We start from the raw sequence: 15481 nt of genomic DNA, 5'->3' as shown, positions 1-15481 counted from the left end.
GAAACTTGTTGAAGTCTAACTTTGAGTAAAGTATGCATATCTGGTATACTCTGAAAACAAACAATCCCATAAATGTTATAATCTGGTTCAAACAGTAGCAATGGAAAGAAATGGGAAAAGGGTTTTTGTGTTCTTTGTTTTTTTGCATTTGTTACTAGTTTTTCTTAATCCATTGTCTATAAAAAAAAAACATATTTAATAGTTTTTTTTATTGTTATTAATATCCTTTATTTGTTAGCGCCACAGAGGTTCCACAGTACAGTACATAGAGGATTAGAATATACAACAAAATAGCATAAGTACAATGTGACAAAATTAAATATATACAAAAAATGCATTTACATAATTACATCCCCCAAAAATTACATAATTTTGTTAAGAAAACACTAGTTAACATCTAGAGGTATATTCACTAAACTGCGCGTTTGAAAAAGTGGAGATGTTGCCTATAGTAACCAATTCGATTCTAGTTATCATTTATTTAGTACATTCTACAAAATGACAGCTAGAATCTGATTGGTTGCTATAGACAACATCTCTACTTTTTCAAACCTGCAGTTTAGTAAATATACCCCATAATCATTCAGCACAGCCATCTCACCCATGTATGTTACTGATATTTTCAATATTATTAGGGACATGTTGAGAATAGCTCAAATTCTGTAGATTTACAAGATGTGCTGTCTTCAATGACACTTGAAGATCTTGGAAAAGATTTGTTCAGAAATGAAGTTTATTTATAGCAATTTTGTCAAACCCCCCCCCCCCCCCAACTTTCTAATCTATTAAAAATCAACATTGTTTTGAATTCTGTCAATTTTACTCTTGCTGAGCAATATCCCTATTGTTTTCCTTTTTGAATATTTAAATGGGAACAGAAAACCAATTAAAATGCATTGGCTTGGCTGTCTCCATTTCTATTGGCAAGCACAAGCAAGGCTTACCTCTTCACAATTTGTGATTGGCTGAGCAGGTACTGACCTCCAGCCCTGTTGAAAACAATAGGGCTGGAGACAAAACAAGAAAATAGTGCTATTGGAACTCTTCCTACATGTCGGGCTGATAGGACATGCTGGTGTTTGTCATTCCACAAGGCCTAACTATCACTGTTTGTAAAGCGCCAGATTAATCTGCAGTGTGGGAAAGTTAGAATTACAAATGATTCAAAATACAAATCGTACATAAAAGCAGAGCAGGTACATACAAGGTTCATGAAGGAGGTGTATATGTGAGACAGGTGGTGGTGAGTGCCCTGCGTGTGAGAGCATACAGGTTAGAGGGAGAGAGCAATGCTGAGACAATAGGACCTAGTGGGGCTCTAGGAGCGATGTGAGTGGACATGGGACTGTAGCGCATAATACATATTGAGGGAGTAGTTTCAGCTGGAGATAGGCTATAATGAAGAGGTAGTTTTGCGAGAACATTTGAATTTTGGGGGGAGGTCCGTTCTGGTGGGGTAGGGCATTCAATTAGTGGGGAGCAGCACAGAAGAAATGAATCGGAAACCACTTATCTCACTGGTTTTCAGACCTCTTGATTATCGTCCTTTAATTGTTTTCCTCTACTCTCAAATTTCACAAAAATTTCTCTGATTTATGAAATATTTGCTGTTATTGTTGAGTAAATAAGGTGAATTGCAAATCGCCAAAGGAGATCTGCTCAAAATTGATCTTTGATCGATCTCCCACTTAGTGGTAAATTTATTAAGCTGTGGGTTTGAAAAAGTGGAGATGTTGCCTATAGCAACCAATCAGATTCTAGCAATCATTTATCTAGTACATTCTACAAAATGACAGCTAGAATCTTATTGGTTGCTATAGGCAACATCTCCACTTTATCAATCCCGCAGTTTAGTAAATATACCCCAATAAGATCTATAACACGTCTAGTGTTGTCACGTGCTTGCCTGCCTGGTATAAAGATGCTTGGTTTTGACTCAAAGGTAATGGAATCTATACAAGTTTGGCTCAAGGACAGGAGAAAGAGTATAGTAGTCAATGATGTAAGCTCAGACGAATTTCTGATTACCAGAAAGGGAAAAATAAATCAAACCAGTAGTTTAGTAAATATACCCCTAGAGTCATTTGCAAATATGTAAAACATTCTCACACTTTTGTTTATATCATCTGTCCAGATATCTGTTTAATAGGTAGTTGTATGTAGAGATCAGGTACACTTATGGTGTGCCCCATCTCCAGCCCTTGTAGCTCATTTAAATATCAGAGATTTACATCCAAAATCTTGTTTCAGCACTCAGCCTGCTACACCTTTGCACCCAAAACTAAATTATGTATTCTACTCAGATTTTTAACATTATAGTTAGTTGTAATACAAACGTGGGCCACTAGAGGCAGAAAATCAATTTGATTTCTCTTAGGCAATTACCCAGGAAAGCCACTCTCATACAGGCAAGCTATAGAACAAAAAAAAACATTTTTGAGATCTCCTATTTTAGCATTTTTATAAGCTCATCACTATTCTAGTAAAGTGATTAAATAGTCTAATGTAGACTGGTCAAATCCACTTGACTCCTTGTTATTGACTCCTACCCACCCTTAAAAAATAATGCAGTTGTCAGACAGTGTAACTTTCTACACATATCCCTTGATCATTCTTACATTGAAAATTGGGTATTGTACAGAGGTAGCCCCATCTTCACCAAGTCTGGAAACGCTAATGAACACATTGCTATACTCTTGCAATATGTTACCAGTGGACATGTATAAAGAAAACGCCCTAAATACATTCCATAGGACATATGTCCCACCCCTTCCCTCTTCCCTCACAGATGAAATATAATAAGATTGCCATATTCACATTCATGTCCTAAATGTCTTGTTAATAGAGCAAATCTTATAATTTCCCATGGGACCATCCCTGTGTATTGTGATTCTGGACACAGGTGTAACAATACATGATGGAACATTTGCTAGATCATGTACAGTAGTTTCTACACCAGCTAGACTTACATATACGAAATATAGTTAATAATCTCATCTCTGTACTTTATTCACCCCCCACCTTGAACCTTTTTAAAGAAAAACATATCTCTGGTATTTCCACGGGATTGTTTTGCAGGCACCTTTAGAAATAAAACACACAGTAGAAAACTCTTTGAAGTATGAGAGAGCTTTTTTGATACATTACCACATGTTGCTAAACAACAGATAAGAAAATATTTCCAGCTGGGAGAACATACATAGATACATACATACATACATACATACATACATACATACATACATACATACATACATTTTCCCTACTGTGAGATGCACATAGGACTCATTTAACACTACTCCATGCATCCATATTATCTTGTGTTCTGTGAGGTCAATTAGTCCACTTTCATTAATATACAAGGATTTACCACAATTATTGTCATTTTCTGTGAACTATGGTCATCACAAATGTAACTTTGTTCTTATATGTTTATTGTACCTTTTGTTTTGACTGTTAACTCAATTGGTGGTAATCGTTTTACCAATTACGAGAACTCCGACAAGGTTGACACCTACAAAAAAATCTGATTGGCTAAAAAACTGAATAGAATAAAAACAGACTTTCTTGAAAACCGAAGCTCCAGATGTCAGCGGCATGCTGACAGGCAGCGATTCTGAAGACCCAGATGTCTGGCACCTCAGTGTGACGTTAACGCGACTTAAATCGATGTTAATTTAAAGCGCCAATGTCAGGACCCCGCAGGTTGTGTTTAAACACTTATCACATATTAGCGCATTAAATTAACCTACATCTAAGTCACACTGACGTCGCACTGAAGTGCTGGACAGCTGGGTCTTCAGAATCGCTGCCTGTCAGCATGCCGCTAAGCTAAGCGACACAAGTGGGCGGCACAAACACGTGGCCCATCTAGCAGTGGCAGACAGGATGGCAGTTTGAAAAACTAGGCCCCAAAGAGCACATAATGGCAAAAACCAATCATTTCAGCGACAGGGCCTGCAAAACTGTGGCTGAAATGATTGGTTTGTTTGGACCCCCACAAAACGAGCTGGCAAAGAAAAAAAAGAGGTGCAAGATGGAATTGTCCTTGGGCCCTCCCACCCACCCTTATGTTGTTGAAATAGGACATGCACACTTTAACAAACCAATCATTTCAGCGACAGGGTCTACCAAACTACTGTGGCTGAAATGATTGGTTTGTTTGGGCCCCCACACAAAAAAAGCTATTCATCTCTCCCTGTACAAACTAAACAGGCTCTACTGAGGCAAGATGTCGTCCTCATCCTCATCCTCGGATTCCTCGTCCCCTTCAGTGTGTACTTCCTCATCCTCACACATTATCAATTCGTCCCCGCTGGACTCCACAATCACAGGTCCCACTGTAGTCTCTGGAGGCCAGTGCTGGTCTTGATTGAAGAATTGATAATTCATTTTTATGAACATCATCTTCTCAACGTTTTGCGGAAGCAACCTCCTTCGCCGCTCACTGACCAGGTTCCCCGCTGCACTAAAAACTCTTTCCGAGTACACACTGGAGGGGGGACAACTCAGGTAAAATATAGCCAGTTTGTACAGGGGGTTCCAAACTGCATTTTTTTCCTGCCAGTAAAAATAAGGACTGTCTGACATGTCTACTTGGATGGTGTCAGCAAAGTAATCCTCCACCATTTTTTCAATGGTGACAGCATCCAATGCAGCAATAATATTTCTGGACTGCAGGAACAGTGAACGTAGTTTAATATTGCAGTACTAATATTTCTGGACTGCAGGAACAGTGAACGTAGTTTAATATCCAAGTAATAATATTTCTGGACTGCAGGAACAGTGAACGTAGTTTAATATCCAAGTAATAATATTTCTGGACTGCAGGAACAGTGAACGTAGTTAGATATTGCAGTAGAAATTTTTTTTGACTTTTTTTTTATAATTCTTTTACAATTTTTTTATAACAATGGACTTAGCAGGACAGTGCACAGGACACAGCACCACTGGACTCAGCAGGACAGAGCACTGGACACAGCACCACTGGACTCGGCAGGACAGAGCACTGGACAAAGCACCACTGGACTCAGCAGGACAGAGCACAGGACAAAGCACCACTGGACTTAGCAGGACAGAGAGACAGGACACAGCACCACTAAAAAACCCAACCTCCCGCTTCCCTCATCAATGCCCGACTGTAGATGACGGCGGCAAGCGGGGAATTTATACAATCCGAGTCTCGCGAGATCCGACGGCGGGATTTGGAGTCTGAGCCTCGCTTTCAGTGTTTCTCCCCGCCGGAAATACCCGAACAGTGCTCTGATCGCCCTCGGATCCGCACTATTCGGGTGGGCTCGGATTGCGATAATTCGAGCCCGCTCATATCTGGTTTGTTGTGATTTCACAGATTGCAGACTTATAAATATTTTTTCAGCTTGCAAAACATCTGCCTTCACTATTTGTGAGCAACAAGTGCTCTATAATATTACAGATTTAAACGTTTTGGTTATACTTCCCGTTTATGTTGAAGGGAAAAAATGACAGATATTGAGACAAGCAATGCAGCAGACAAAAAGCAAGGAGCGAATAGGAACTTATTCTAATTCAACTTCCGCCTACTATCAGTATTGTAAAGGCTAATTAAATGGGAAACTGTACAGTTGTCTGGATTGTAAATGTAGATGCTGTCCAAGGTTTCTGGCCTCCTATTGTCCAGTCTTAAAACCAACTTTGGTTATTACACACCCCAACACAGAAGGCTCTTGTAGAGTTGGCCGTATGTCTGTTTTGTGTTCATAAATACGTATTTCCGTACTGCGCATTTGTCTGTAGACATATTTTGTCGCATCTCGCTGATCATTCGTTACAGCTGGAGATGGAGGGCAGGGGCAGGTAAGTATAGAGTAGACCTGAATACAGATAACACCTATCAGTAGGTGTGTCTTGCGGATGCTGGAGGGCTGGTGCATAAAGCCCCACTGACGATGACGATCAGCTGACCTAGCTAGCTGCTTCTGATTGCGGAATGACCTTTCCAGCAGTTAGTACTTAATTCATTAGCGTGGCTGCTATATTATATTACAGTATATATTATTTTTCCGCTGTCTATTCATATTGCGTAATTTATATTTGCATTTGGACTGCAGTAGGAATGAAGATTGCCATTTGATTTTTAGAGGGAAAGACAACAGATGATTCCATTTATTTAATTTATATTTTGCATTTGTATTTAATTATGTTTTATACAGAACATGCGGCTTTTACGTTTTATTAATAACTGTGCCCAGACATGTGTAATAGACCTATATCACTAAGCCATTTCTGTTCTTAAATGCCTTTACTCCATTGCCCACCTATTTGTTCAGCCTATTGAATGCAACTTCACAATAACTGGCCATGACAACAAATTGCTTAGGTGCTTAAAGCAGCAATAGAGGGGCATCAATATTATTTGACCAGATACTTTCAATATGAAGCAATAAAACTTTTTTTTGAGCTAACAATAATGAAGAAGATCATAGTAGAACATATATTTTCACAAGAATATTTATAAAAGCCGGTTTATTCCAGAAGTAAATAATTTATCTGAAATAAGTGAAGTAGTTACATTTGCCTAAAAGTGCCCCACATGATATGTTGTCCAATCCCTTGGCTGCAGGCTGCCATCTTGGGAGGGTGGAGTATCTCCCGTTCATGTAGAGCAGAAACCTGACTCTCAGTGACAGACCTGTTGTCTTCTACTTTATAGGCATGCACTGTCCAGATTGGTGTAGTCACCCATCACAAGTGCAGACACAGCAACGTCAGACAGGTTATGCTCCCTTATTTCAGTCATTTGTCCTTTATCAGCAAGTTTTTAGCCACGGACTACTGGGTTGTAGCTTTAGTTACAGACCATGAGGTTAAGATTGCTCAATGCTTTATACCCTCATGTTTCGTATTTGAAAAAATGTAAGTTTTCATTATTTAATCTGATGCCATTTGTGAGGTAATGTGTCTGCAAAAGAGAGACTACTACAGCCATAGATATCTAGGGTCTTCTATTAAATATTCATATTGGTAGATTTCAGAAAACCCGCACCCCCTTTCAGGCAGGAACGCCTGTAGCATTCTCAGCAGCCAAACTGAAGAATTTCAAGGTTTCTAGTGTATAATAGGCTCTCTTGTACATATAAATGTGTCCGCTCTACCTGACACTGATTACCATACTTTTCCCAGAAACCCAAACCCTGTCCTTAATACAACATATTTTCTTTTCCCATGATTTGCTTATTTCTGCAAATCTTAAAGGGGAAGAAGTCCTTGTGATCTGTTCATATCTGCACTATAACTTTGCAATTTAGCAGGATATAATTGCAGAAGGTTCTATGTGGACAGCCCACCTATATCAGCCAGGTACATGACAGAGAAGGACAGAGCTTACAGACAATGCAGCCAAGTTCTTGTCGCTCACTGTAAGGTTGTTGTGGCTTCAGTTTGATAAGAAGAAGTGAGGTTTCCTTTGTTCTCTTTTCACTGTTTACACCTATTAAGGGAAGGTTGTTGTTGCCGATAGTAATAACTCTTCTGTTCTCTCGGTCCTTGTACTAGGGCATGAAGACATTGCAGAGTTCTTGCTGCAGAACGGAGCTGGTTTCTGTTCATACATATTGATGGACAGCCCAGATCAGACCAAAAAACTGCTGAGGAAGAGAAGCCTCGCTGAGACCTGTGAGCCTAGGGACCCGGTGACTCAGGAACCGGTAAGCTTGGTGGATGCAAAGAGCATTTATTGTTGCTTAATATTTCTGTTATTTCCTTATACTCCCATATACTAAATGTTTTTTTCACTTGTTGTTAAAAGATTAAAAACTATAAGGAGATGTATTATTGTTACTGGTCTTAGTAGATCAGTCATTCCCAATGATTGTTCTTTTAGCTTTTATTTTTCTTTTTCTAATAACTTTTTTCATTATTCTGTGTGGTTTTTATTTTTTTTATTTTATAAATATGTAGATATTGTTTAAAAATTACTAATTTAATGATTGCATTGTACATTTTATACTACAGAAATAGGTGAACATGAATTTGTACCATATAACAGGGTACTAAATGGTGCTTTAGTGGTAATCTTTTGAACCAGTGTTTATACCGTGGTGACTGTTACATAGCTATATACAATTTAAAGAAATATGTACAGGAATCATACAGGCTGAAACATGTAGTAAAGGGGGAACCTTCTTACTAAAGCTCACAGTCTAAAACAGTGTTGTTCATCTTTGTTACTGAGGACTGTATCTTGTTGTGGGACCATGTACTAGAGGCTGAATTTATAAAATGTATATATATTTGTATTTTATTTATTTTTACTATAAAGATCCATACTGTCCTATGTGCTTCATCATTGCATAAAATACAAGAAACATACCCACAGTTAGCATAATTCTTTAAGTCCAAAGCATTTCCACTGAGGATACGCACATTTACTCTACAAAGACAAATCATATTGTAACCTTGTATTTTAAATACTCAATGATTATTAACATCTAAAAAGATTGAGAATTGGTGAAAGCAAACAGGTCACCGCTAGTACGATATAATGCCATGGATACAGAGTAGAACCAGGATACAGTGGGACAATAATGACCAGCCTTCCTATGTTTTATACTTCTATCCTAATAAAAACATCGGCACCAAATCCTGTTTTTACCAACCAGTCTGGCAGAATGACATTGCTGTAGTTGTCTATAGTTACTGAGCAAATCCAGGCAATAGAAATACATCATACAGAAAAAGAGAAGTTGTACTGTGCAGTGTTACATACATACAAAATAAGAGGATATAAAGAGAATCACATTTGGCATACAGGACAAGAGAAGGATATCTGTACTGTTGTTCATCCCTGGACTTAGAACATAGAATGACAACAAGCGTACAGAGTGAGAGGCGCTCAAACCTTTTTCTTAACGATGAAGCTAGTGCACATCTTTCTTAGAACTCTCACTTCTCTTCCACCTTAAAATAGTTCCCCACATGTAAAACATGCTCATTACAATTTACTAAACAATTTACTTTTGATAAAATAAAAAAATCTACATTGTCCAGGCCTGTTTTATTTTAATCCTTTCTCTGGTGGTCATTGAATATAAACACCCACCTAAAAGCACTCCCCATTGTTGTGTTCTCCCCCCATACAATTTGTATCCCCTTCCCCCCTCAGTATCCATTTTACAAAAAGTACCATAGGTTTGAATGAAACCATGGGGTTCTTGAACTGGGTAACTAAGACCACTTGGAATCATTACACTCTGATGGCAGACTCGGCAATGAAGCATGCCACAGGCGACAACGGTTAGATAATGCTGATCTTAAGGGAGAAGGGAAAGGAGAGAGACTATTAAAACAGCAATTTAAACAGTTTGATTGGTTTCACCTATGTGCGCTTGATATGTATCAATAATTAAACACACACAAGTGTGCAATATTGCAATGAATTATTATTATTATTATAAGGCCTATGGTAAAAATAAACCATGTTGAATGTTACCTCCTGGCTAGCTGCTCTTTATCATCATCATCATCACCATTTATTTATATAGCGCCACTGATTCTGCAGCGCTGTACAGAGAACTCCTTCACGTCAGTCCCTGCTCCATTGGAGCTTACAGTCTAAATTCCCTAACATACACACACAGACAGAGAGACAGAGACTAGGGTCAATTTTGATAGCAGCAAATTAACCTACCAGTATGTTTTTGGAGTGTGGGAGGAAACCGGAGCACCTGGAGGAAACCCACGCAAACACAGGGATAAGGCCACAACTCCACACACTAAGCCACCGTGCTGCTCTTGAAAGTTTTTATCAATGTCTCTCAACAAAGATCAGATAATAACCAGTTTGTATTATCCTATCCAATGTAACAGCTTAGCCCTATTCTCTCCCCATAATAACTGCAATTCCCATTATGTATTTCTATTTAACTTAGCATGTAATTTGTTCTGTAGAAAACAAAGCAAAACCAGAGTTCACAATTACACATACACAAATATCATGGAGTAAACAGCATCATTTTAACTCTCCAGCCCTAAACCCAATGAAGGGCCCTGTAGTGTACCGATCTCTCAGACCTAAAAGCAAATGAGAGCTCTTTCTACATTTTGTAGCAATCTGTCCTCTGACGTCGTCAGATAGGTTGGACTGTCCCCAGAGTTATGTAAATTTTGACTATGAGGAGGAAGACTTTCACCAATTACCTGCAGAGATTTTCTTTCTCTAATCAAAAAAATTAAAGAAACGCAATTGTTATTTCATTCAAGTACAAAAGGCCATCTGTTGCCTCGGAACAGAGTGGATTTTCTTCCAGATGAGATTTAACCAGCTGGAATGGAAAATGTAGTCTACTACCAACATCCAGTGTCAGGGGCGGGTTTAAGCAGCGGATGATGATGAAGAGCACCCAACCTATCGCACCATTTGTAATTTGCGATGTGCAAATGATTCGCAGACACTTATTAAGATTTCAGTAGGCGCTCCGTCATAGGTTAGAGTTTGCCAAGTGTGTTGTAACAAAGATCCAAAAATGTTATCATCGCAATTGTGTTTGTAACATATAAACTTTTTTTTTTTATATGTTTGCAAGTTGCATGTAAGTGTCTGAGTGGTGTATGTGTTGTCAAGCGCACTCACTCAGACCTGGGTGCATCTTCAGCTCTGAATACATACACTTGCGGTTATCTTCTCCAATCACAAGTTACGATTGTGCTTGAATCCGGCCCAATGTTCTTACATTGTTTCGAGAGCTTATCTGCACAAGCTTTATAGATGGTTGTTATTTGTTCTGTTGTTCCTCTACTTATTTATCAAGTGTGCCCTACATCTCTTATCTGCAGAGCTTTTAACTCTTGTGGTAAATTAAATGTTTACTTTTACTTTTAGTTTTGTTTCTTACACTATGATTTAAATTTAAGCAGGTCACCCCTTTCCCCGTCCTCCCTATCGCCACCAACCCTCGCTGCTGTGATGTCCACTTCTTACCTGTTAGACCCTGTTTTTTCTCTAAAAACAATTAAGGCTGGTGTTACAATTTATCCATTGCCCAAAACCCTCCCCCATCTACTCCATACAAGTTCACCTTACACCTCTTTTAGGAATTCTTGCTCTATCCTCCCTACGTAACCCCCATGATGTTACACTTCATTACCTCATTGAGCTAGTGTCATGTGCTTGATTCTAACCTGTGCCATGTATGTTTGAAGTGTGTATGTTCTCCCTGTATCTAAATGGGTTTCCTCCGGGTGCTCTGGTTTCCTCCCACAATCCAAGAACAAAATTGGTTGATGACAAAAATGGATCCTAGTTCGTGTGGTGGACAAATTAGACTTTAAGTTCCAACAGGGCAGGAACAGATGTGAATGTGATATATTATTGTTTATTCATATAGTGCTACCATGTTATACAGCGCTGTACAGAGTATGTTTAATCAATGTTAAAGGGAATAGTAGTCCTCGGAATCAAAGTATACTTTTTTTATTACTTAGGTTTACTAAAGGATACCTAATATTTTCTCCACTTTGTACACCATTTTCATCCAGACCTCTGTTCTAAATACTACCTTACACCCAATAAAGCAATATCCAGTGTTCCAAAGCTTTATACAGTTTTCTTAAGTGCCTTCACCTCTAGGACTCTATGAGAAACAGCACTTTCTGTTTGGCGGTGCACAACACCTACTCAAGGATTAACAGGATCCTGCTTGTACACGATTTGGCTGTGAAATTGGTGGCAGCGGATGTATTTCCAAGTTCAGTTCATGCACCTATACGAGCTCTCCTTACGGATCTGGTGCACCGACCTCCCAAGGCCGTATGAAGGATCAATGAGTCCCTACTAAAGCAATAGGGTTGTCAAGAAGCAGATTCAAATTATCTTTAAGTATTTTTAGATGAACGTCCTGCCGTTAATTACCTTTTGGAAGGTGCACAAGACTGTCCTTAGGGGACATCTCAGTGTTTATTATTAAGGCCATGAAAGACAGACTTGCTAAATTTACGTAATTATCTAAACAACTATATGAGTTGCAGTCACAACACAAGTGAAATCCTGAGCATAGTATCTACCATAAGCTCAGTATAGTCAGAGGTGAGCTGAGCTCCCCGCTTTATGATTAAGTGTAAATAACCTGTGAGCTGATATGGTGTACAGGCTCCTCGCTTCTAACTTTAAGGACCAGAAATTCTAAAAATCTTGGTTGACTAGTGTAACTGTGTTGGTACTAGATGTCTGAAGAATTAAACTAAACACGATATGCCCGTTTGCAATCCCCATAACAATGGTTTGAGGATTGAAGGTCTTCTGTTTGACTTAAATTACGGTACTTGCATTAAATCTCAGTCATTATAATTCATACAGCTAATGCTTAAAGTATAACAGAAATGGGAAGAAATGAACTGCTCTCTTGCAGCAATGGAAAGTCCCAGACATCCTACATAAGGTTTCCAACTTGTGACCCCCTAGCCTATATTTATTTATAGCAGTGATTGTCTGCAATACATCTTCTCACACTCCTTCTATCTTCAGACCATAATGTAAAGATTTTCTGATGTGGCAAGCACAGCTGTAACAATGTGTCTTCTGTAACAAAGAACTAAAATTGAACAAGGCTCTTAATAATAGCACGGAGGAAGTTGTACTGTATCAATTGCTCTGTTGTGAACAGAACGTTTAAATGGACAAACAAAACGGACCTCATTTGAGCGTTGAATAGAATTTGCCTTTCTTGGTTATAAATTGACAATATGTGAAATGAAAAAGTTATTTTATGTTTGTTTTGAAGAAAGATAGTAGAAAAGGAAGACATTGGATGATATAATAGTAGTTCATTTTTCTGTTGTCTTAAATTGACAAACCTGTAAAATGACCAGCTTCTCTGCAGTAAAGGATTGACTGTTTTGTGAAGTGTAGCAACATTTCAAGAAAGTAGAAAGACTAACAATAGTCATGACTGCTTGCCAAGTTTTGTCATAGTTAATAAAGAAAGTAGGGAGCACAGACTGCTTTTTGTTTCATACTTGATCCATGTAGCTACATTTACCAAAATGTAAGTAGGCTAAACTGACTCCTAGCCAATATATGTGTATTTTGTTTTAAGATTTTGGGCTAGATTTACTAAGCTGCCGGTTTGAAAAAGTGGAGATGTTGCCTCTAGCAACCAATCAGATTCTAGCTTTCATTTATTTAGTACTTTCTACAAAATGACAGCTAGAATCTGATTGGTTGTTATAGGCAACATCCCCACTTTTTTAAACCCGCAGCTTAGTAAATCTAGCCCTTTGTGTTGAATTCTTCTGATTAAAGAGAATATTTGTATTATTGTGTGTTACCTGTCCTTTGTATTGATTAATCCCCAGTTAATGAGCCAGTGATGTTTGTATTCTCTTCCTGCAGGCTATCTGTGTAAATTGGTCCAACCTCCATTTACCTTGGATAGATCTTGATTGGTTTATAGACATTTCTTGCCAGATAAGAGAGCTGGACATCTCTTCTAACTGCATTGCTTCCCTCCCCTCTGTCATTCCATGGGGGCTTCTCAACCTACAAAAGTTAAATCTGAGTAACAACCAGTTATGTGATCTGCCCAGTGGACAAAGCTCTGATGAAATCATCTGCTCCAGGTCAGTATTCCTCAGCTTCTGTGGAGGTGACGCTGCTCCAGTAATCTAGCGTTCCACCTTTTTGGCAGCTGTGGAGGATTGGGACGTATTTTCTGTGTTTTGTCCTTTAGATTGCTCGAGGTTGATGTCTCCAATAACAAGCTGACATGTCTCCCCCCTGGATTCCTCCACCTGAGCAGACTTCACAAACTCTCAGCATCCAATAACTACTTGGTGAATCTGTTTAGAGAGGATGGTACGTGGTACCCCCATGTCGTTTTCCCATTAGTGCTTAGTATGCCACTATTGAATTACTTTAATGTATTATCTTGCATGTGCCCTCCTGCAGTTTTTACTAAATATGTAGGTTTTACTTATTGCTTTCCTTCCTCTTTTAAGCCATAGATTTATATAATAACTTATTTATTGACATTGGTGCGGGACACGACACAAAACTTCTTCTGGGACCAAAAGCATAAAGCACAATGGTGCCTGGTGATATAAATACATGGCTGCAGAACACAAAGATGAAATATGTATTTAGTGAAGGTTGGCATGTACAGTCTCACTCTAACCCAGAGCTGCTTGCAGCCGGTATAGTGGAGCTAGTGCCACTTACTCCAGTCCAGAAAGCAGCTATTGGAAAATGAATGAAATTGCTTCAGCACATGACTGAAACTGCTTACTAACCATGCTTTAATTATAGATTAGTTTATACATTTTGCTAGATGCTGTCTGTTTTACTACAGTGACTTGTTTCTAAAGATCTGATAAAGTAGACTGGTAAATTCATAGAAGAACCATTTCCCAATTTATAACATTACTTAAAGTCTACCTGTCACCTATAATCAGGTCTACTAAGAATTTGGGACATCACCGAGCCTCAAAGATGTTGCTGGTTTCAAGTGTATTGTAGATTCAGCTAACAAAATGGCTGCCGCAGCTGTGTTTGTGGGTGACCGGTCCACTTTAATACCACACTTAGTAGGATCCAGTTAAAGGAACACTGAAGCCCAAACTTGAGATGTTGATATATGAACCGTGGAGGTAAAATACATTGTTCAGTGTTATGCTGACCTTCCACTACAGTTCTGTTCAAAAGTAAAATATTACTCACCCACTCCACTACAGACAGCTGAAGGTCTTCCCGTATCTTTAGAACTGTGTTCTAATGGGATCTGATAGTCATTTCAGTTATCGTCATCACTGATCCAGCTCCATCGTATGAATCCACAATTCTGCACTATGCTTTTCTGCACAGCAAGTTTGTCAAGTTGTTAGTCACTCTCTGCCTGCTCAGTTAGAAGCTCCTCCATTCTAACATGGCAGCTTGCTGCAGAGGAGTAAAATAAAATCATGGTCATAGTTAGCTAAGTTTAAACACTCAAGTTATTTGATGTATCTTGTTCAGTTCCATAATTCACAGCTTTTGACATACTAATTATTAGAGATGGTCACTGACCCCCGTGTTTTGGTTTTGGATTCGGTTTTGGATCTGGATTACCGTCGTGTTTTGGTTTTGGTTTTGCAAAACCGCCATTGCGTGTTTTGGTTTTGGTTTTGGTTTTATTTGGTTTTGTTTTGCTATTTTTTTGGAAAATCCATGTTTTTGGGCCTAAATTAACCCAATTTAGTGCTCCAACTGTTTTAGAGACAAGTAATCTAATTGTTGAGGTAATAAATCATCCAAAAAAACAGTTTAATTCTTCGTTGGTAGGCCTATTCTACACACAAAACAGATTGTCTTCCCCTCCATCTATGCATATTGGCAATGCAGCCATCGTCTTTGAATGTATATTACACCCTACACTTATAGTTAAATATGTAAAGAAATGGAAAAAAACAGTTTGGTTTCTGTCTCTCAAGGCCCCCCTCCACTTGTATAAAATACCAAAAAATTCAGCCATTA

General features: G+C 38.6%; 1 protein-coding gene across 3 annotated transcripts in view; it reads left to right on the top strand.

Moving 5' to 3' along the window:
- Nucleotides 1-15481, top strand: part of LRRK1 (leucine rich repeat kinase 1) — an 86478-nt gene that overhangs the window by 22879 nt on the left and 48118 nt on the right. For all 3 annotated transcript variants that reach the window (XM_075207664.1, XM_075207663.1, XM_075207665.1), the window contains 3 exons: nt 7534-7685; nt 13367-13593; nt 13704-13828. In XM_075207664.1, coding sequence (XP_075063765.1) covers nt 7534-7685; nt 13367-13593; nt 13704-13828 — 504 coding nt within the window. The remainder of the gene's footprint in view (nt 1-7533; nt 7686-13366; nt 13594-13703; nt 13829-15481) is intronic.

This window comes from Mixophyes fleayi, chromosome 4 (assembly GCF_038048845.1).
Source record: "Mixophyes fleayi isolate aMixFle1 chromosome 4, aMixFle1.hap1, whole genome shotgun sequence".
In the NCBI taxonomy this organism is placed as follows: domain Eukaryota; kingdom Metazoa; phylum Chordata; class Amphibia; order Anura; family Limnodynastidae; genus Mixophyes; species Mixophyes fleayi.
This window is presented reverse-complemented; position numbering and strand designations above follow the sequence as displayed.